Here is a 22,239-nt window from a genome sequence, read left to right on the forward strand (position 1 = left end):
GGCGGACTCTCAACCACTGCGCCACCAGGGAAGCCCCCTTTCCTTTCTTGCACCAAAAAGGCCACTGGGGACGGGACCGCAGGGGCAACACCTACCACTGGCTTCACTGGCTGAGGTGCAGATACGTGCCCCACAACTTATGAAATCAACTCACCATCCTTGAGTGAGAAGCTCAGAAGGTCCTGAGGGAAGAGTAACAGGAATTAGCAATAGGTTGATTTGTAACCAGCCTGCTCACTTGACAAATGTTTATTGACCCTTAAAAAGTGGGAGAACAAGGCAGACAAAATACCTCCGCCTTACATTCGAGGGGCGAGCCAGACAAACAAGTAAGCAGATAACTGAATAAATGCGTGAGAATTTCAGGGAGTCAGATGAAGGAGGGGAAGGGCTGTTTTAAATCTGCTCTCTTGACCCACCGATAGCCTGTGTCAAGCTTCTGCCTGCTTCAAATGCATACAGAGCAGGTGAGTGACATGCCCAAGGGCACACAGCAAAGCTGCTACTTCCAAAAGGAGGCACCACAGCTTAGCAGTCAGGAGCACGGGCTCTGGAGTAAGACTGCCAAGGTTCAAATCAGCTGTGTGACCTTAAGCAAGTTACCTAACGTCTCTGTGCCTCCATTTATCATCCTACCTAATAAAATTGCTTTGAGAATTAAATGAGTTCATATTAGTAAGGTATTAGCATATAATAAGTACTGTTTAAGTAATAAATCGATAGTAAATATTCAATAATGATAATTCAACATTAGCTATGATCATCATCATCATATGAAATTATGATGCAATATTTAATCTTTCAATTCCCCCCATGCCACTAGAAGCGATATTCAGGCTGACTTTGAGAGGAAATTATCTGTTCTACTTTCCCTGGCAGCCACCACCTGGGCGGTGGGTGTACCTGAGTGATCACCAGTGGGTCGTCCTTCAAGATGGGGTCCTTCAATAAAATCTGAGCAAACGTGTCTGCTCCTTCGCCTCCCAGGCCGCTGGCAAAAGCAGTCATGGTTGGCAAGACAGCTTCGGACAAGTCCAGCCACTTCACCAGGCCAGCCACAAAGTCCGTGCAGAAGGATCTGAAAGACAGACGCAGCTGAGATCCTGGACCGTGCATCTCACGATATGAGCTGTGTGCAGGGATGTGAAGACCTGGCACTTAAAAAAACCACGGCGACTGTGGCCCAGGGAATACAGAAGAGCCAAAACCTGATTTCAGGTGTGTGGACTTGGGCTTCTTCCTCCACCAAAACTTTGACCACAGGGCTGGTAAACCACACGAACGGGGCTAACGAGCAGTTACTGACCATACGCCCTGAGGCCGGCCTGCCCTGGGGCTGTGGAATCAAAAATGAGCAAGATGGGCCTTGGATGAGAAGCTCGCAGCGGGGTGGAGACTTGGACAGAACTAACTGATCCAGGGCCGTGGGATATGCTAGGACAGAGGCAGGAATCAAGCCCCGATGAGTCGAGACGGAGCCCCAAATCCACCTGTGAGGTGAGAGGCAGTGACCAGAAAAGGTTCCCACACATGGAGATTGGCTGCTGTTGGGAACGGCCACGGACATGCTTTCTGGAGACATGCTGGCTGCTGTAGAAGTGGGTAAAGTGCAGAGAAGTCTGTCCTCCAGCCGCGCCCACCGCTGCCATGGGGGCTCTGTCCACAGCAGTCATTTGAGGGGGTCCCTGGGTGGGGGATGGATGGGGTGCTCCAGGAGAGAAGGGACCCCAGGAGCTACAGGAAACACATGGCATCTTGGGGACCCCAGAAGAGTCCACACAAGGCTTTGATTCCAAGCCACCACTGGGATGCGGGAAAGGGAATCAGATCAGAGGGGATTAGACCAGTGCAGAGAAGAGGCTTCCCAGAGACAAGCAGAGCTCCCTGGTAGAGAGGGTGACCTCAGGAAGCTCCCCGCTTGCACCGCCCGGCTCCGGTTCCCGTGGATCCCAGGCAGCCCACCCAACCCACTCTTTAGAGCTGCTGCTGCCAAAGCCCAAGTAGGGAGATCTCTGCAGGCCGGGCCTGTGACAGGAGCAGTGCAGGACTCGGGTTCAAATGCTGGCCCTACCACTGTGTTGGTCCAGGTCCCCGGGAAGCAGCTCTGAAATGATTACTGGGGATTCTGTTGGGGTCAACGTCTGTGAATGGGCAGGGAGGATGGAGGACTGGGCAGGGAGATCCAGTCGCAACAGAAGCCTCAGCTGACCCTGTGGGGAGATCTGAAGATGGGGTGACGCTTGAGAACTGCCCCCAGTGGGGCAACAGGGCTGGGCCTTTATACCCTTATTTCAGACAGTCATCAGACAAAGGCTGCCCCAGGAAGGCGGCAGAACCTTGGGTGAAGTGGCTCTCTTCAGCTGAGGCAGACCCAGGCTGTGCCGGAAAGCCCTCTCAGTAGCTGGGGGAACGTCCTTCACTCCTTTTTTTTTTTTTTTGGCCATGCCACGGGGCATGAGGGATCTTAGTTCCCTGACCAGGGATCAAACCTGCACCCCCTGCCATAGAAGCGTGGAGTCTTAAACACTGGAGCGCCAGGGAAGTCCCAGGAAAGTCCTTCACTCCTGAAGGACATCTGAGCGAGTAACTCGACCTCTCTGTGCCTCAGTTTCCTTATCTGCAAATGGGTCTAAGAAACCAACTTCATAAAATTGTTTGAGGATTAAATGAGATGATACATGTAAAGCAGCCCGAGCAGGGCTTGGCATGCAGTAGATACTCAACTAATGTTAGTTAGCATCACTATTTTATTTACAAGGTGACCAAGAGAGGCAGTGGAGAAGAGGGTTGAGCCGGGCTCTAATGTCTGACCCCTCGGGGGAGTCCTGGCTCCCTCGGTGACTGGCTTCATGCCCTACTTCACCTCTCTTAGTTTTACTCTCCTCTGCTGTAAAATGAGGATGATAATAGGGCCTGTCTCATAGATTGGCTGGAAAGATTAACTGACATGATAATAGTGCCTGATAACCCTCAATAAATGTTAGCTACTGCTGTAACAATTACTGTAACTTACCCCGCTACAATTACTGGGATTACCCTGGGATGATGTGTGAGTGTATATGCAGGGAGGGATGACTAAGTGAATTGAGCATTACTTCGGGGTAAACATATACGTAGTGTCGAGGGCAGCGGCACGGCCTGGCCCCGTGTCCATGAAGGAAGTCCTGGATGTAGAGAAGCATCTCATAACAAGAGTGGAGGGGTGAAGAGCACGAACTCCAGCTCAAATCCCAGCTGTGCCACAAGCTGTGTGATCTTGGACAAGTTACTTAGCCTCTCTGTGCCTCTGTTTCTTTACCTGTAAAACGGTGGCGATAACGATGAAACCTATTGCATAGGGTTGTTGAAAGCTAAGTTAACATTTGTCATGTGCTTAGAGCAAAACCTGGCACATATAAAGCCCTATATAGGTGTTTCTTTAAATGAACAAATGAATTAATAAATATATATGTAAAGTGCCAGGACAGCAATCTATGAAATAAGAAATAGCACTGTAGAACGGCAGGGCCTTGGTAAATGCTTCTAACGTGACTGGTGATCTAGCTGAACCACATAAAAATCAGTAGCAATGATGATAATAAATGGTGATCACAGAGCAACTATCTGTCAGTCCCTGTACTCAGTGCTTCATACACACGGACTCATTTACTTCTCATTACAGCCCCATGAGGGAGGGAGGTACTATTTTTACCCCCATTCTAGAGATAAAGACACCCGGAACCAGAAAGGTGTTTTTTTGTTAGTTTACTTTGTTTTTTGGCCATGCCACATGGCTTGTGGGATCTTAGGTCACTCAGCAGTGAAATCGCGGAGTCCTAACCACTGGACTGCCAGGGTATTCCCCAGAGAGGTTAAGTGACAGCTCCAGGGTCCAGGGTTCTCTCTGACTCCAGAGGCCATGCTTCACCACTGCAGAGATTGTCCCTCTCCAGCAATCACATTCCTTGGCACCCACCGAGTGCTGGGCACCGGCTAGGCTGGTGCATCCCTCCCCTCTCATCCTTGCCATGTCTTGAGACGGAGCCCCTGGGCTATGGAGGTTAAACACCATATCAAGGGTCTCCTGGCTGGGAAAGGGCAAAGCCTCATCTGGAATCCAGGTTCCCGACTCCTAGTCCAAAGCTCCTCCTATTCACTAGGGGCTGGAAAACTACACCAGGGGGCTGCAGCCCCTTTTTTTTTTTTTGAAACTAAGTTTTATTGGAACACAGCACGCCCATTCCTTTACATGCTGTCTCCCGGCTGCTTTTAGCCTACATGCAACAGCAAAGCTGGGTGACTGCAACAGAGACCACAGTGTTTGCAAGCCTGAAATATCTAGACCTTCACGGACAAAGCTTACTGACCCCTGCTCTACACCATTAATATCTCCATGTTTAATAAACAGAGTTCATTGTAAGGAACAGCGTCTGTGACGCTTACAGCATGGAAGAGAGATAAATATTTTAAAGGCTTGCTTTTATGCCCCATGTGGACATAAACACAGAATGTTTTCTAAAGATTACTGAAACCAACAGCATATCTGGGATTTACAACCCAGATTGAGGTTGGTTTTAAAATGTGTTTTGGGCCTTAAGAAGACTGAGATCAACCAAGCGGAAAGAGGTGGCATAGAGCATTGTAACTTTCAGGAAGGAAATTGCCCCCAAGGCAGATGCTTCCCGCTCAGCCACATGTGCTTAAGACCATACTTGGATTTTGTGGGGGACACAGAACAACTTCTCCACGTGCCCTCCCAGGGGGTGCCCAGCACAGGCCTGGCACACAGTTCAGGTTCATAAATATTTGTTTATGTGAACAAAGTATGCAGAACTCTTCCCCCACCTATCTACCAGCTTATCAGGTAGGGATTTATCAGATCTGAGAAGCTTCTGGAAAGACAGAGCTTCCCATGCATGGCACAGGTATGGGCTAGAGCAGGGAGAGAGTTGGACCCTTGCAGGAGATGGGACCCTGGCTTGCTTGGGAACAGAACATCCAACGAGATATATTCTAACCTCTAGATAGAGAACGTGGTTTCATTATTAATAATGAGAACATCCAACGTTTGTTTGGCAGTAGCTCTGTGCCGGGCTCTGCAGGGGCCATCAACACATTCCTTCCTCAGGATCACCCTCTCTGATGGATGGCCATTTCTCAGCAGCAGTGATTCCCCAGCCCCTTCTTCCTGACCAGTAGAAGCCCCCTCCCATGACGGAGACAGAGTATGTCAAGTGTCTTTATTTTTTTCCCTGCCTCCCTTGCAGGTGAGGCGAGAGCATTTGACTAGACCTAGCCAATGACACAAAAGGGGAAGCCTTCTCAGGGTATCCCGGGAAAGAGTTCCTCCCTGATGAGAGACTTGAAGAGAATCCCTGTCCTCCTCTTCCCTGGGCCTTCCTTCCTCGGCCTTGGGTCTTGTTCTGTGATGTATGGCACTACAGCAGCCATTTTATGATCAGGAGGGGGAGGCTAAGAGAACTGCACAAAAGCCAACCCAAAGGCTTTTCGAGGTGCTGTATCAATGCTGGAACTCTCTTCCTTTTGATTTCTTGTTAAGTGAAAAAAACAAATCTCTTATTGTTTATTTATTTTTAGATTTTAAAATTTGTTTCACATCTTTATTGGAATATAAATGCTTTACAATGTTGTGTTAATTTCTACTGTACAACAAAGTGAATCAGTTATATGTATACATATATCCCCATATCCCTTCCCTCTTGAACCTCCTTCCCACCCTCCCTATCCCATCCCTCTAGGTCATCACAAAGCTTTGTGTTGATCTCCCTGTGCTATGCAGCAGCTTCCCACTAGCCATCCATTATACATTTGGTAGTATATATATGTCAATGCTACTCTCTCACTTCATCCCAGCTCCTCCTTCCCACCCTGTGCCCTCTAGTCTGTTCTCTATGTCTGCCTCTTTATTCCTGCCCTGCCACTAGGTTCATCAGTACCACTTTTTAAAATTCCATATATATGCATCAGCATACGGTATTTGTTTTTCTCTTTCTGACTTACTTTACTCTGTGTGACAGATTCTAGGTCCCTCCACCTCACTACAAATAATTCAATTTCATTCCTTTTTATGGCTGAGTAATATTCCATTGTATATATGTGCCACATCTTCTTTATCCATTCATCTGTTGATGGACATTTAGGTTGCTTCCATGTCCTGGGTATTGTAAATAGTGCTGCAGTGAACACTGTGGTACATTATCTTTTTTAAAAAATAGATTTATTTATTTATTTATTTTTGGCTGTGTTGGGTCTGCATTGCTGCGCACACGCTTTCTCTGGCTGCGGTGAGCGGGGTCTACTCTTCGTTGTGGTGCGCGGGCTTCTCATCGCGGTGGCTTGTCTTTGTTGTGGAGCACAGGCCCTAGGCGCGCTGGTTTCAGTAGTTGTGGCTTGCAGGCTCTAGAGCGCAGGCTCAGTAGTTGTGGCGCACGGCCTTAGTTGCTCCGCGGCATGTGGGATCTTCCTGGACCAGGGCTCGAACCCGTTGTGCCCTGCATTGGCAGGCGGATTCTTAACCACTGCACCACCAGGGAAGTCCCTACATGTATCTTTTTGAGTTATGGTTTCCTCAGGGTATATGCCCAGTAGTGGGATTGCTGGGTCATATGGTAGTTCTATTTTTAGTTTTTTAAGGTTCTCCATAGTGGCTGTTCTCCATAGTGGCTGTATCAATTTACATGCTGTTCTCCATAGTGGCTGTATCTCCATGCTGTTCTCCATAGTGGCTGTTGTTCTCCATGCTGTTCTCCATAGTGGCTGTATCATGCTGTTCTCCATAGTGGCTATATCAATTTACATTCCCACCAACAGTGCAGGAGGGTTCCTTTTTCTCCACACCCTCTCCAGCATTTATTGTTTCTAGATTTTTTGATGATGGTCATTGTAATTTTTATTATTTAAATCTCTTTTAGTACAGTGTACTGTGACTTGCAGCCCAAAGTACCTTGAATGGTAGGGGTAAGTTCCAGGATTGTCTTCATTTTACAGATGAGGAAATTGAACAAATAAATTAAGTCACAGACTCAGCAAGCACCGCCATTTATTGAGCACCTACTGTGGGCCAAACACGATGCTGTGTGCTTTAACTATATCATCTCATTTGCTTCTTGTAATCACTCAGCAGGTGGGTATCACTAGCCCCATTCTACAGATGAAGACACTGATGCATAGGGAAGTTAAATAAACTGCCTAAGGCCACATGTACCTGGAAAGTGGCAGGGGTAGGACTTGAACCCAGCTATAAGTCCAAATCCCGTGGAATGTCTCCTGTGCCAAGAAAGTCAGTATTTATCCATCCCTTCTTTTCACAGACCTTTACCGAGGGCGTGTGTTACACCAAGCTGTGTGCCAGGCACTGGGAACTCAGAGATGAACGAGGCAGCTCCTGCCCTTCAGGGAAGAGTTACAGTGCAGCATGGTGGCTGTGGTGACAGGTCACTGGACAGACAGGTGGAGAAGCTTCCTGTCTGGGGGGCTGAGGAGGGTCTGGGAAGGCTTCCTGGAAGTGACCCCCAAGGAGACGAAAACGCTCAAGGTTCGGGCCAGTGGGAGGGACAAAGGAAAAAAGCAAAACAAACAAAAACCCAGGTGAGACCCAAGGCACGGGGAAATTTACTCATGGGGACCATGGCTGGGGTTGAGGGCTGCGGTTCTTGAAAACACTGCAGATGCCATCTCCTGCCCCCAACCCATCACTCCCTGTCTCAGGAATGATATCTCTGTCCTCCCAGGACCCCTCCCCATCTGGACCTTTGGGGCCAAAGTTAGCTCCTCCCTCTGCCCCATCCACAGCACCCAAGCTATCTCCAAGTCAACTGCATTCTCCCTGAGAAAAACTGCTGTGTCCCTCCATCTCACCTGTGTCCCTCCATCTCTGGGTCACTGTCCTGGTTTCTCCAAACAACTCCCTCCTCTGGTCTCCAAACTCTCTCCCCGCAAAATCCTTGGAGGGCTTGAAGGCCAAGCCCAAGCTCTTAGCCACTCTACTATTCCGACTCCATATACTGAGTGTCACTGACCCTGAGATGCATCGTGGCACTTAGCCCACTTGTCCACTGTTAAAAGCACTCATTTGGGTGCCCGCCCCCCACAGATTGTAAGCACCAGGAGGGTAGAAGCCAGGCCTTGCTTTTCCTTGTTTTCTCCACGGGGCCTTGTACTACACTCAGCACATAGTAAGTGCTCACTGAATGTAGATATCTTACCCCCTATTAGGGTGTGTCCTACTTGAGGGCAGGGATAGTGTCGGCCTTGTTTGTCTTTTTTTTTTTTATGTTGGGGGTAGGAGTTTATTAATTAATTTATTTATCTTTGCTGTGTTGGGTCTTCGTTTCTGTGTGAGGGCTCTCTCTAATTGTGGCCAGCGGGGGCCACTCTTCATCGCGGTGCGCGGGCCTCTCACTATCGCAGCCTCTCTTGTTGCGGAGCACAAGCTCCAGACGCGCAGGCTCAGTAGTTGTGGCTCACGGGCCCAGTTGCTCCGTGGCATGTGGGATCCTCCCAGACCAGGGCTCGAACCCGTGTCCCTTACATTAGCAGGCAGATTCTCAACCACTGCGCCACCAGGGAAGCCCCGGCCTTGTCTGTCTTACTCATGTCCACTTTCCATGTACTTCAAACGGTGCCTGGTGAAACGCTTGTAGGTGCTCCTTAAATGCTTGGTGAAGGTATAAATGAGTGGGTACTGAATGAGGGATGCCCTAGCCCCCTACCACACTGTGAGCTCCTTGAAGGCAAGGACAATGGCTTTCTCCTCTTTGTAGTGTCCAGTAACACCTGGCAGGCTGCTTGGCTGCCAAGAATCACCTCCCTGAAGAAGCATGACCATCCCTCTGTGAGAGAAAAGCACTCACCTTTGCTCAGGTTCTGGAAAGAGCTGGGACAGGGAGATGCCACAGAGGGCGGCATAAGCAAAACGGTTGGTCTCGGTCAGCTCCCGGCCTGTGGGCAGATGTGGCTCCCCTTCCACACCTGGCTCGGCCACCTGGGGCAGCCTCTGGCTCAACCCGTCCCCTGTGGCCATTTCCAGCCCTGCAGGGAGAAATCCCAGTGAAAAATGCTTTCAGCAGGTAGGCAAAGCTTCCTTAAATGGGACACAAAAACTACCTCATCATAAAAGAAAAGGTAGATAAATTAGCCCTCATTCAAATTAAAAACTTCTATTCATCATCTTTAAGAGACTGGGGCTGGGGGAGATATTTTCAATGTGTGTATCACAAAGGATTTGTATCCATAGTGTAAAAACAACTCCTACAAGTCTCTAAGAAAAAGAAACAAGGCAAATTTAAGATGGGCAAAAGACTTGAATAGGTACTTCACAAAAGATATCCAATGGCCAATAAGCACACGCAGAGGTGTTCAACATCACTGGGCATCAGAGAAACAGAAATTAAAACCCCAATGAGACACGGCTACTCACCCATCAGAATGGCTAAAATTAAAAGACTGACAATACCAAGTGCTGACGAAGATAAGGGACAAATAGAACTTCCATACACTGCTGGTGGGAGTGTAAATTAGCCATCTGAGACATGGAAATTAAAACTCCAATGAGATACTACCATTCACCTATCAGAAAGGTTAAAATTAAAAAGACCTACAATCCTAAGAGAATAAGGAGCAAATAGAACTTTCATACACTGCTGGTGGGAGTGTAAATTGGTACAACCCTGTGAAAAATGGTTTGACTTTATCCACTAAATTTAAACATGTGTCTTCCCTACACCCCAGCAACTCCACTCCTGAGAAATGAAGGTTTATGTCTCCCAAAAGACACGAATGCTCATAGGACCTTCACTCATAATAGTCCCAAAAGAAACAACCCACACATTCACCCACAGCAGAATGGACAACCTATGCAGATTTATACCATGGAATATTACACAGCAATGAAAAGAATGAAGTTTGGCTCACCACAACATGAGTGAATCTCAATGGTAAGCAGATGGTCATTCACCAGAGAATATATACTGTAGGATCACGTTTATATGGACTTGAAGAATAGGTCAAACCAATCTATAGTGAGAAGAGTCAGAAGAGAGGTTGCCAGTGGGAGGGAATATTGGCTTAGAAGGGGGACAGCAAGGCTTCTGGGTGATGGAAATGTTCTATATCTTGACCCAGGTGGTAATTACATGGGCATAAATGTATTTTAAAACTTCACTGAGCTGTACACTTATGATCTGTGTCCTCTATGTATGTTATACTTCAGTGAAAGGAAGGAAGGGAGGGAGCAAGGTCTCCTTCCCCTTCCTCTGTCCCTCCCTTTATTCTCTTTCCTTCCCAGGGGCAGAAGGGGAAGAAGGGAAGGTATGGGTGGGGAGGACTGGGGAAGGGACAAACCAAGCCAAGTCAGGCATCCAAGGGCCCTGGGAGCGGGTACTGGGAAGGGTACCAGCCGTGACCATAGGGCACTGTGGATACGAATGCAGGCTCAGGACCAGACAGACAGGGTGTGAATCTAAGTGCCTCCAACTCATAGATGTGGGACCTTGGGCAACTCAAACTCTCTGCACTGAGATTCCTTTGCCTAAAAATGGACTATAACAGTACGTGTCTGGAAGAGCTGTGTAAGCAATAAATGACATGGCCGTGAAGAAATAAATGCGTAAAAAGAATCAACAGACAAGTAAATAAGATGCTCAGCACAGTGCCTGGCACACAGCAAAGGTGTATAAATAATAGTAAGAGGCAACGTTATTGAGCCATTGCTGGATGCCAGGCCCTGGGGCTACAGTTTTTAACATGCATGGTCCCAGCCAACTCTACGAGCCAGGTACTACTGATACCATAGCATCCAGTTTTCAAACCGGAGGGGAACAGGCTCAGAGAAGAACTGGGCCCGGGTCACATGCCAGTAAATGGCAGACCAGAGCCCAAAGCCAGAGCTCTTGGCCACCATCTCTGTTTCGAACACTCGTCTTATCGCCAGGAGATTTCTAGTCTAATACCCATACTCCACACTGACTTTGGTCCACAAATTTGTTCTCATCCAGCTGAGCAATAAAATCTTTTGTTCTCAAAGTATCACCTCCATGGAGGGATTATTTAAAAATCTGTCCACAACTAATATTGCATCAGTTTTTCAAAATAACTCTGAGGTAGTTAAAAGCCACAAACCAACATCTGGACAGCACATAACAGTTTACAGAGCACTTTAAATCCATTTAATTCTTACAACTACCATGTAAGGTTAAGTAGGACGTGAGGCGTTATGATTCTCTCCTTTAACTATAAGCTTCAGAGAGGCCAAGCGATTTCCCCACAGTTACACAGTAAGTATGTGATGAAAGTCAAACCAGACTTTGGTTCTAAACCCCGTGTTCTCTCCTGTACACCCGCACAGGGATTCTCCTTCCCTTGTTTCAGATGGAGAAATTGAGGCCCAGAGAGGTTAAGACCATGCCCAATGTCACCCAGCAAGACTGGCCTCCAATGGTTGCTCCAGGAACCCAAGTTGGAGATCTGTTTGTAGCAGACTTCCCTGGCTCAGGTAATCAGCGCAGACCATGACAGTGGGCAAAGAGGACGGCAACAAGCCAAGAACTGAGGACATTGCCGGGGGCAGCGCCTGGCCTTGATGGTCGCAGGCTTAGCAATTTCTACTACCTTTAAACAACTCCATGTGCCACTTGGCAGCTGGGGTAATTGTCCCTATTACCCAGAAGAACCCAAGATGGTATTTTATTGGGCTGGTATTTGGGGAGCCCCATGTTAGTTCTCAGCTCAAGAAGAAACGGCCTTCTAATCAGAGAAGCATGATCTGGCCTGTCTCTAACCACAGGGGACAGGGGGTTGTGCTGAGTGCACGAAGAGCTCAGCTCAGGCCAAATTCATTCATTCATTCATTCATTCATTCATTCAACAAAATACTCTCCTGATGCCCTATAATCCATTCTCTACACAGTAGCCTGAGTGGCCTTGCTGTCCTATATACCAATCATGTCATTCACCTGCTTAAAGGCCTCCGAAGGCCTCCCATCACCCCAGGATGAACACCAATCTTTTCATGATAGTCTACAGAGTCCTGATCTGGCCCCTGCCCGCCTCTCAACTCCAGCTCATGCCCCCACACCCGCCTTGTTCACTACACTGTAGCCATGCTGGCTGTCTTTCTGCTCCTCAAATATGCAAGCTGGTCCTCCCTCTGGGCCTATGCACCTGCCATTCCCCCCAGTCTGGGACACTTTACATTTGACCTTCACATCATTCTGGCCTTAGCCTGAATGTCACCTCCTCTGAGAGGTCTTCCCTGATTCCCCAGGCCATGCTACTCTGCCTCTCTATCCTAGCACCCTGCTCTATTTCTATAAGACTTACTCCTGTCTTAAATAATATATTTTTAAATTATATTGTTTACTTGTGTAAACAAGTAGAACATAAACTTCTCGAGGCGGCCCCTGGTTGTTTTTTCACTGCTGTAACCCTAGCTTTCTGAACAGGCGCTGGAGTATTGCAGGCATTCAATAACTACTTGCTGGATGAATGAAGAGGGCCTTGAGGCAATCAGGGGACAAAACTGACAAATTCCCTGCTCTCAAGGGGCTTACATTCTGGTGGGAGACAGGCGATAATACACCAATACATCATGATCATAATCATTTAAGTACTTGCCACAATCACATAGCTATTAAGTGGTGGAACTGAGATCCGCACTCAGAGGATCTGGATCTAACAGTCCACTAAATAAGTAAGTAAGTAAATAAATAAATATATAAACATTCAGTTGGGCAGTGAACAGTTAGGGAGAGGGGGATATGCAGTGATCAGGACGGCGGGGGGTGACAACAGTATCGGATGAAAGGTGCCACTCCAGCAGAGGCCTGCAGGAAGTAAGGGGGACAGCCCTGCAGATGGATGGGACAGGGTATTCCAGTAGAAGAAACAGGACAGTGGTAGAGCTAGATGGACAAGTAAACAGACGATGATAACCCAGTGGGATAAATGCTGTGATGGAGAAAACACAGATAGAGGGATACAAAGAGGGGAACCCAGAATTGGCTTCCCAGAGAAGGTGACATCAGACAGGGGTGGGGTCAGTGGGGAGAGAATGTTCTCGGCAGAGGGGATAGCATCTGTCAAGTCCCAGAGGGAGAAGAGAGAGGATGCTTTTGAAGAACCAAAAGGATGCTCAGTGTAGCCAGGCCTTGGCCAATGGGTCGGTGTAGAGGTTGGGAGGGAAGAAACGAGGTTGGAGGGGAAGCTGCCAGAGGCCACACCCTGCAAGACCAAGTCCTCCCAGTTAAGGAGTCCGACTTAACCTCAAAGGCAATGGCCACGCGGGGAGCTGAGTGGGGGTACACGGGAGCCCTTGGTATGACTTCTGCAACTGCCTGTGAATCTATAATTATTTAAAAAGGAAAGGTGGGATGTCACTAGAGAATATGAAAACCTTAAGTTCTAAGTAAATCCAAAATAGATATTCGCCTCCACTCCAAACCAATCAGTTAGCTAATTTAATAAACATCTACCGGGGAATTCCCTGGCGTTCCAGTGGTTAGGACTCCACGCTTCCACTACTTCCAGGGCACAGGTTCGATCCCTGGTCGGGGAACTAAGATCCCACATGCCACACAGCACAGCTAAAAACCCCCACAAAAACCAATAAATAAATAAAGAAACAAATATGTACCAGATACGTACAATAAATATGTACCAGGTGCTGTCTTACATGCTGGGGACACAGCGGTGACTAAGACAAACAGACAACCACCTTCCACCATAGAGATACATTCTAGTTGGGGAGACAGACAACATGTAAACTCACGACATTTAAATTAAGATCATTTTAAGTAATGACAAGGGTTCTGAAGAGAAAGAAACCTTAAATAATACTTACCCAGATTTCAAGAAACAACCGTGGGCTTCCCCTCTAAGTCTGAAAACAGGCCGTCCAGCTTCTTGAAGGTTCTTTGGAGAAATATGCAAATTTCCCTGGAGGAGCAAATGAGAAAAACAAGCCCATGGGTCCATAGGGTGTGGGATCTGGAGGAGGCCTGTGGGAAAGAGGGATCGGTCAGCCCGGGGCTCAGGGCTAACCCTACTGCCACCACTACCACTCTTCTGGGCTTTGCCCCCGCAGGTTTGCAGTCAGCTACCATTCACGGGGCACAGCCCTGGCGCTGTGCGTGGGCTGTCGGTTCTAAGTCCTTTTACCCTGAGCCGTGGGTGCTGCACTGGCTCCTTGGTTAGCCTGGCAGTAGAGGGCAGGCACCGGATCTACTCCATATCAGTATTCTGGTGCCCAACCTCTTACCTGCCACAGGGTGAGTGCTCAGAAATTGCCCGTGACACGACGAATGAACTAGTGTTCAGGCTTAAGCAAGAGCTAGGTTATTCCCTCCAGAAAGGCACTCCTATTCTTACCCTCCCATCAAGCATCAGATGAGAAAGGGAGAATGGAACAAGGGCCAAGCATCTGGAATTACCCAGGGATGTCCCAGAGCCCAGCAGGAGAAGAGAGAAGATGCTTCTGAAGAGCCAGAAAGATGCTCAGGGACTACCTCAAACTTTAAATCACCTGAGCTTCATCCTAATGGGCCATTTGCCATGTTCAAGGAACCAGGATATTTTCTGCCTCTCAAGCTTCCGTAGGGTGTTTAATCAATTAGTAGTGACAACACCCTTCCCCTGGAGGTTACCTTCTTATGAGGCATGAGAATGTATATACTATGCCTGCAAACCAGGAGATTCAAGCCACAAGTCCACCCATATTAAAAAGACACAGAGAAGAAAAATGTCGAGATGAATAGCCCCTATAGTGATCTCTGAAAGGTGAGATACCAGAGACTTTTCTGGATTTCCCCAATATTCTGTCACAGATACGTATTGCTTTTCAACTCTGAAGACAGTTATTTTGTTTATGTCTCCATCTGTACAGAGGGGACTGCTGGACTTACATTGGGATGGTGACAGTGACTGTCTCTAAGCTGGGGGGGTGGGGCGGTGGTTGTCCAATTCTGGATGATTTTAATTTTTTCTTTATATGTTCAAGTTTTATGAATTTTCAATAATGACTGTGTATTGTTTACAAGATCAGAACAAATAGATACGATTTTAAATTATAATATGGTGTACTGATGCCGGTTCATACTGGCATCTCTTCCCAGCTCCGTGTTCAGTGATGCTGGGAGCCTGAAATGGGCCACAGAGGGAGTATTTCCACCACAGAAATGGAAACTGCTACAAACAAAGGGATTCTATTTTCCAGGGAGGTGGTTAACGTACACCACTGGATATACAGTACGATTCCAGTTATGTTTTATTTTATTTTTTATTTTTATTTTTGGCTGTGTTGGGTCTTCACTGCTGCGCGCGGGCTTTCTCTAGTTGCGGCGAGCGGGGGCTACTCTTTGTTGCGGTGCGCGGGCTTCTCATTGCGGTGGCTTCTCTTGTTGCGGAGCGCGGGCTCTAGGCCCACGGGCTTCAGTATTGTGGCGTGCGGGCTCAGTAGTTGTGGCTCGCGGGCTCTAGGGTGCAGGCTCAGTAGTTGTGGCACATGGGCCTAGTTGCTCTGCGGCATGTGGGATCTTCCTGGACCAGGGCTCCAACCTGTGTCCCCTGCACTGGCAGGCGGATTCTTAACCACTGTGCCACCAGGGAAGCCCTCCAGTTATGTTTTTAAAAAATGTTTCACAGAGCAAAAAGATCACAAGGCAGTACATCAAAATGTTAGTGATCCTTGTCTCTTGGTGGTAGGGCTGTGGGACTAGAAGTAATCGATTTTTATTCTTTCTATTTTTCTGAATTTTTAACATTTTCTGTCATGAGCTTATTAGAGCCTTTATAATAAAAACATTTTTTTTAAAGAATTAAAAACAGTTGTGTTCTTTTTTTTTTTTTTTTGCAGTATGCGGGCCTCTCACTGTTGTGGCCTCTCCTGTTGCGGAGCACAGGCTCCGGACGCGCAGGCTCAGCGGCCATGGCTCACGGGCCCAGCCGCTCCGTGGCATGTGGGATCTTCCCGGACCGGGGCACGAATCTGTGTCCCCTGCATCGGCAGGCGGACTCTCAACCACTGCGCCACCAGGGAAGCCCAACAGCTGTGTTCTTGACCCCTAGAAGGGGAGTGCTTAGTCTCAGAAAGCCCTGGCCCCATGTGGCCCAGCCAAGCCAGTGGGGCTCAGGTCACAGTGAAGTCCCATTCCTCTGACCAACAGGTCTTGTCATCAACAAGATGGACAAGGGCAATTCTCAGCCATCCATGCCGGTGGGATGGAGGAGTCCAGGGTTCCAACGCCATGGACTGTCCAGGCGGAAGGGATGGGCCCCAGACTCTTCCAGCTGAGGGAGCGTGGTGGCAGCCGTGGGTGGTGTGACACCTAAACTGTGTATGCTGGTCCTCGGGGGCCTCCACCCCTTGTTCTGATTAGGGACCAGGATCCAGTCTGATATTCTCAAATACGTCTGAGAAGCTGGACTGATTCTGAGAGAGCGAGCTGGGTTCCTGTGGTGAGAAAAAGACCCCGCTGATCAGGGCTAGCAGTGTCTGTGTGCCTGGGGCCACCTCGTGTGCACAGGGCCAGTCCAGCAGCACCCTGGGCTCAGGACATCCCTAATGGATGGAGTAAGTCCCAACTCCCTGGGGGTCTTGTCTCTGCCCAAGTGCCGTGAAGACACCAAGGAACCCTGAGAAAGATCCACACCTGACCCAGGGGGGCCCCAACTCCCAGGGAAACAACATGTACATGGTGAGGACACCAGTCAACGGCTAGGCTGCAAGGCCCAGAAGTGGGACGGAAGCGGTTCGTCTGGAGCGGGACCACGTTTTGATGCACCACAATCATGATTTTTCTCTCACCAGTCACGTTATCTGTCACCAAAGAAAACACGGACTGGGTTATTTCTGTCAGTAGTGGAGGTAGACGGTCATTCCCAAACATCTGACCTGGGTTCTGCAGGCACCCACAGGAGGTGCTCAACCCACATTTGTTGACGGACACCATAAACGATGCAGTGGGATTTCTTCTTGGAACAAGAAAAAATTCCAAAGTCAGCACCAAGGAGAAAATCAAATGTGGTCAGTATCATCCTTGAAAATCCTTTAAATCATCCTTAAAACTCCGGGACCTGGGTCTTTAGAAGATCTCATGCAAGAATGAACTTCTTTTGTTTTTCTTACACGTGAGTCAGCTGTGGCTTTTTTTTTTTTTTTTTAACTTGGAGCAGTCAGTAAAGGCCAAGGTCAAATTTGATGTGTGTGTGTGTGTGTGTGTGTGTGTGTGTGTGTGTGTGTGTGTGTTGCAGGGGCGGGGAGCCCAGTGGGGGTCGGGGGTGACGTTCTTTTTCTCTCTCTCCCTCTTTTTCTGAGTTAACTGGCCACAGCTGCATTTTTTAATGAGTCTGCAGTACAGTGAGATAATCATTACCAGAGAGATAGCTACCGTGTCACAGGAAGGCTGAGGACTAATTATTCTGGAGCCAAGGAGAAGGAAGAACATCTGGCTGAAGAAATCCTTTATAACAAATACAGCTACAGCACTGTTCTTAAGCCAGAAACTCTGAAGATTGTAGTCCAAAGTTAAAACACACACACACACACACACACACAGAGTAAGACAATCTTGACATGGTCCTAGAAGTGGAGATTCTGCGCAGGCCCAATTTACTCCCCACTCTCAGCATTTTAGGAGACAAACCCATTCGTTCTATACCTCTATCTGGAAGTTAAACCGGAGGTCAGTGGTAACTGCAGCAACTCAGGAGGTTTCCATGGCAACAGTTCCAACATAGAAGAACCCAGAGGGTTTTGGACAATCCCACTACAGACCAAAAGAAAAAACAGGGATGTTGGCATGGAGGGCAAGTTCCCATCCCAACCTCACTTCAGCGGCCTGGAGGAAGGGCGGGGTGCTGGCGCAGGGAGGGTAACAGTGTGCTATCGGGGTGGATGCCCAGGCTGCAGGACGTTTTGTCCACATTTATCACTGCGCCCTTCCTCCCTGACTCCCATCCTCGTACAAGCTGCCATCATCTCTCTGGCAGGAGCCTCCTCACCAGTCTCCCGCCTCTTTCTGCCCTCACCCCTAGCTATCCACCCCACAGCATCCAGAAAGTTCCACCTCAAACTAGAATCAGATCATGTGCCTTCCCTGCTCCAAACCTTCAGTGACTCCCTTCTCACCCACAGTCACCATCAAGGCACCCGGGCCATATGTAGCACACCCTTCTCCTCCCCTCCCCTCCCCTCCACTCATTCTGCTCCAGACACACCATCCTCCTTGCTGCTCCTGGATCCCACCATGCATGCTCCCACCTCAAGGCCTTTGCACTGGCTGTTCCCTCTGCCAGAAGCGCTCTTCCCCCGATAACCACATGACCAACTCCCTTATCTCCTTCCAGTCTTTGCTCAAATCTCACAGCTCAGGGAAGCCATGCTGCCCCCAGCCTCTCATCCCAATCGCTTTTAACTGGCTCCTCTGCTTGGTCCAGAGCACGCATCGCTGTCTGACACACTATATCCTTTCCTTGTTTATGTTTATTGCTTATTGTTTATCTCTCCCTCTGCCCACGTGGAAGCACAGCAGGCACTCATAAACATTTGCTGAATGAAGGGTGGTTTCCACTAGGGATAATTAAAAAACAATTCAAGAGGGAAGTCTTCCTGGGAAGGAAGGGGGAGAAATGGCAAAATCTCTAATGGTTCATTTGACCTACTGGTTTTCAAACTGCTCCACAAGGTCCCAGGGACCTCTCTTACTCTGATGGGCAAGAGGAGAAACAGTGGGGAGCCATCCATGCCCAACTCCAAATTTCAACAGTGAATGCCCCAGCAATGCCACTTTTGGCTACACACCCAAAAGCACTGAAAGCAGGGTCTCAAAAAGATATCTGTATACCCATATTCATAGCGGCATTATTCATAATAGCTAAAAGGTGGAGGCAACCCAAGTGTCCATCCACGGATGACTGGATAAACAAAATGTTATATACACACAATGGAACATTATTCAGCCTTAAAAAAGGAAGGAAATTCTAACACACTGCAACATGGCTGAACCTTGAGGACATTATGCTAAGTGAAATCAACCAGTCCCAGAAAGACAAATACGGTATGACTCCACTTATATGAGGTACTCAGAGTAAGCAACATCATAGAGACAGAAAGTAAAGTGGGGGCTGCCAGGGGCTGGGGGAGGGGGAATGGGAAGTTGTTGTTTAGTGGGTACAGAGTTTCAGATTTGCAAGTTGAAATGGTCTGGAGATCGACTGCAAAACAATGTGATTATACCTAACACTTCTGAATTGCACACTTCAAAATGGTTAAGATGGCAAATTTTATGTTATGTCTATTTCATCACCATTAAAAATGTTTTTAATTAAAAAAATCGTACCAGTCAATACTTGGTCAATGTTAGTAAATGCCACCCCTTTCCATGCATCATCTCATTTCCTCCCAATAATCCTACCAGGTAGGTGCTATTATCTCTGTCTTACAGATGGAGAAAGAGGCCCTGAGAAATGAATGTCAAGGTCACTGGATAAGTGATGTGGGATTTAAACTTGTACCTGGGTCTTAGCCCAAGGGCAGCCATCTTAACTACGAGGCTACACTGCTCCTCTTTGGTCTAGTTTATACACTGAGGTGGCCCCAAAGATTTCAAACACAATTTGAGAACGTCCGAATTAGAATCTCACTAGCTCCATCTGTCCACAGGTTAACACCCTGAACCGAGCAGGACCCCGTGGGGCTTTCCTGCGACAGACGCCTTCCCCCATGTCCTCTGCCTGCCTCTTGTTTATGGAAAAGCGGTAGTCTCCCAGGCCTCCCCTGAGTCACAAAAGCCTGGCTCAAGAATTAATGATCGAAAGGATTGTGTAGTGACAAATGTCGTAGTTGTGCCAGGAGAACGGGTAATAATTTAAACAGTAAATCAGCCATACGGCAGTCATAGACTCTTTAGCTCCTCTCTGAGGTACCTAGATAACAGTATCTGACGCACATTTCCTGAGCTGTTTTACAGATGCTAAAACCCCCACCAAATGCAAGAAGTTAACTACTTGATGACCATGAGCATGTAGCCCCCCAGACCCACTGGAGCCTGAGGATTGATAACGTTAACACCTGTGACACCGTTACCTCACCATCAACCAATCAGAGAACTGTGCACGAGCTGATCACACACCCTGTGACTCCCCTTCCTCATCTTGCCTTCAAAAATCCTTCTCCGTAAATTGATGCAGCCACTATGGAAAACAGTATGGAGGTTCCTTAAAAAATAGGACTCTCCGGTGGTCCAGTGGTTAAGACGACACGCTCCCACTGTAGGGGGTGTGGGTTTGATCCCTGGTCAGGGAACTAAGATCCCACATGCTGCATGGTGTGGCCACAAAAAAACCCACAAAACACCTAAAAACAGAGTAGCCATATGCTCCAGCAAACTCACTCATGGGCATATATCTGGAGAAAACTATAATTAAAAAAGACACATGCACCCCAATGTTCACAGCAGCATTATTTACAATAGCCAAGACATGGAAGCAACCTAAACGTCCATCGACAGATCAAGAAGATGTGATATATCTACACAACGGAATACTACTCAGCCATAAAAAATGAAATAATGCCATTTGCAGCAACATGGATAGCCTAGAGATTATCATACTAAGTGAAATAAGTCAGACAGAGAAAGCCAAATACCACGTGGTATCACGTATACATGGAATCTAAAATATGATCAAAATGAACTTATTTACGACACAGAAACAGACTCACAGACATAGAAAGCAAACTTATGGTTACCAAAGGGGAATGGGCATGGGAGAGGGATAAATTAGGTGTTTGGGATTAGCAGATACAAACTACTATATATAAAATAGATAGACAACAAGGTACTACTATAACAGGGAACTATATTCAATATCCTGTAATAAACCATAATGGAAAAGAATATGAAAAAGAATATGTGTGTATATATACATATATATATACATATGTATAACTGAATCACTTTGCTATACACCAGAAACTAACAACATTGTAAATCAACTATATATCAAAAAAAAAAAAAAGTTTCCCTGAAACCCAACGGGGAGTTTGGCTTTTTCTGAGCATTGACTTCCCCAGACTCCTTGTCTGGAGCCTTACAATAAACGCTGAGCTTTCCTTCACCACAACCCAGCGTCAGTAGATTGGCTTTACTACATGTGGGTGAGCGGAGCTGAGCTTGGTTCAGTAACAACCCTACTTTTCAACTTTGTTTTCTTCCACTTCCCTTCTTCCAGCCAGCCTTGCCCCAAACTGAACCATCGGCTGCTTCCAGCCCATGCTGGGTTTCTCATCTAGGGCCTCACCTCATGCTGTTTTTTTCTTGATGTGGGTCCTCATGTCCAAATGGTGCCCTTCTTCAAAAGCATCCTGATCCCATTTCAGCCTCACAACAACCTTACAAGGAAGAGATTAACACTGTCCCCATCTTACAGACGAGAAAACTGAGGCTCACAGAGGTGAGGGCCACACAGCTGGCAAAAGGCAGGACCAGGTAGGACATACCCTCCACAGGCATGTGTGACTTCAAACCCAAGTTCTTCTCCACTTTACTAAAGGGCCTCAGGAGCTGCCATGAGGCTTCCTGGATTTGTCCAGCCTGCCACCTCTGAAGCCACCCCCAACCTCCCACCAGGCTTTCTCTGGGCTGCCTCACCTCCTCTCAGGTATAAAGGCTGGTTGCCCCTGTGCCTGTTTCCCCGACAAGGAGGCTCAGGGTGGGAGTGGATGCCACTCAGAACATCTGTGCTTCCCCACCTCCCCAGCAGAGTTCCCTCCTTATTCATCCAGGTCTAAGACAGCAGGCGCCACCACTGCCTGCTCCCATCAGACCCTGCGTGACTTTTGTTTATCAAATTTGCTACCACCTGACAATGGGTTACAGGTTTATCTGTTTGTGGCCCCACTAGAGAAAGCTCCTTGAGGGCAGTGGCTTTTGTGGCACATTCCCTGATGGCTCCTAGAACAGTGCCTGGCAGAGTAAGTGAAAGGATGAATGAATGAACACCTACCCCCCAAACTAAGAAGTGACTTCAGTGTTCTTTTTTTTTTTGATGAAGGACAATACGGTTTTATACAAAGCAAGGTCCCAATATTTGCTCAAGAGCTACTCCCAAAGGTAGACTTCATTACTGAGCACCTATGAGCAAACTAAGACCAGTCCCGGAAGTCATGAAGGTTACAGTTGCAAGGTGTATGTGTGTGTGTGGGGGGGGGGGGGGGGGTGGGTGGGTGACAGGGTACAGGCTGAAATT

General features: G+C 47.8%; 1 protein-coding gene across 13 annotated transcripts in view; it reads right to left on the reverse strand.

The window, feature by feature from the left end:
- TMCO4 (transmembrane and coiled-coil domains 4) overlaps nucleotides 1–22,239 on the reverse strand; it is a 95,995-nt gene that overhangs the window by 68,729 nt on the left and 5,027 nt on the right. For 4 of the 13 annotated variants that reach the window (XM_067722441.1, XM_067722397.1, XM_067722492.1 and 1 more), the window contains exons 2-5: nucleotides 17,652–17,759; nucleotides 8,853–9,030; nucleotides 904–1,078; nucleotides 155–182 (exon numbers count right to left, since the gene is read on the reverse strand). In XM_067722441.1, coding sequence (XP_067578542.1) covers nucleotides 155–182; nucleotides 904–1,078; nucleotides 8,853–9,022 — 373 coding nt within the window. In that variant the 5' untranslated portion in view covers nucleotides 9,023–9,030; nucleotides 17,652–17,759. Of the gene's footprint in view, nucleotides 1–154; nucleotides 183–903; nucleotides 1,079–8,852; nucleotides 9,031–13,837; nucleotides 13,995–17,651; nucleotides 17,760–22,239 lie in introns of all 13 variants that reach the window. The other 9 variants (XM_067722404.1, XM_067722445.1, XM_067722431.1 and 6 more) reach the window with 9 other exon arrangements.

Source organism: Pseudorca crassidens, chromosome 2 (assembly GCF_039906515.1).
Source record: "Pseudorca crassidens isolate mPseCra1 chromosome 2, mPseCra1.hap1, whole genome shotgun sequence".
Lineage (NCBI taxonomy): Eukaryota > Metazoa > Chordata > Mammalia > Artiodactyla > Delphinidae > Pseudorca > Pseudorca crassidens.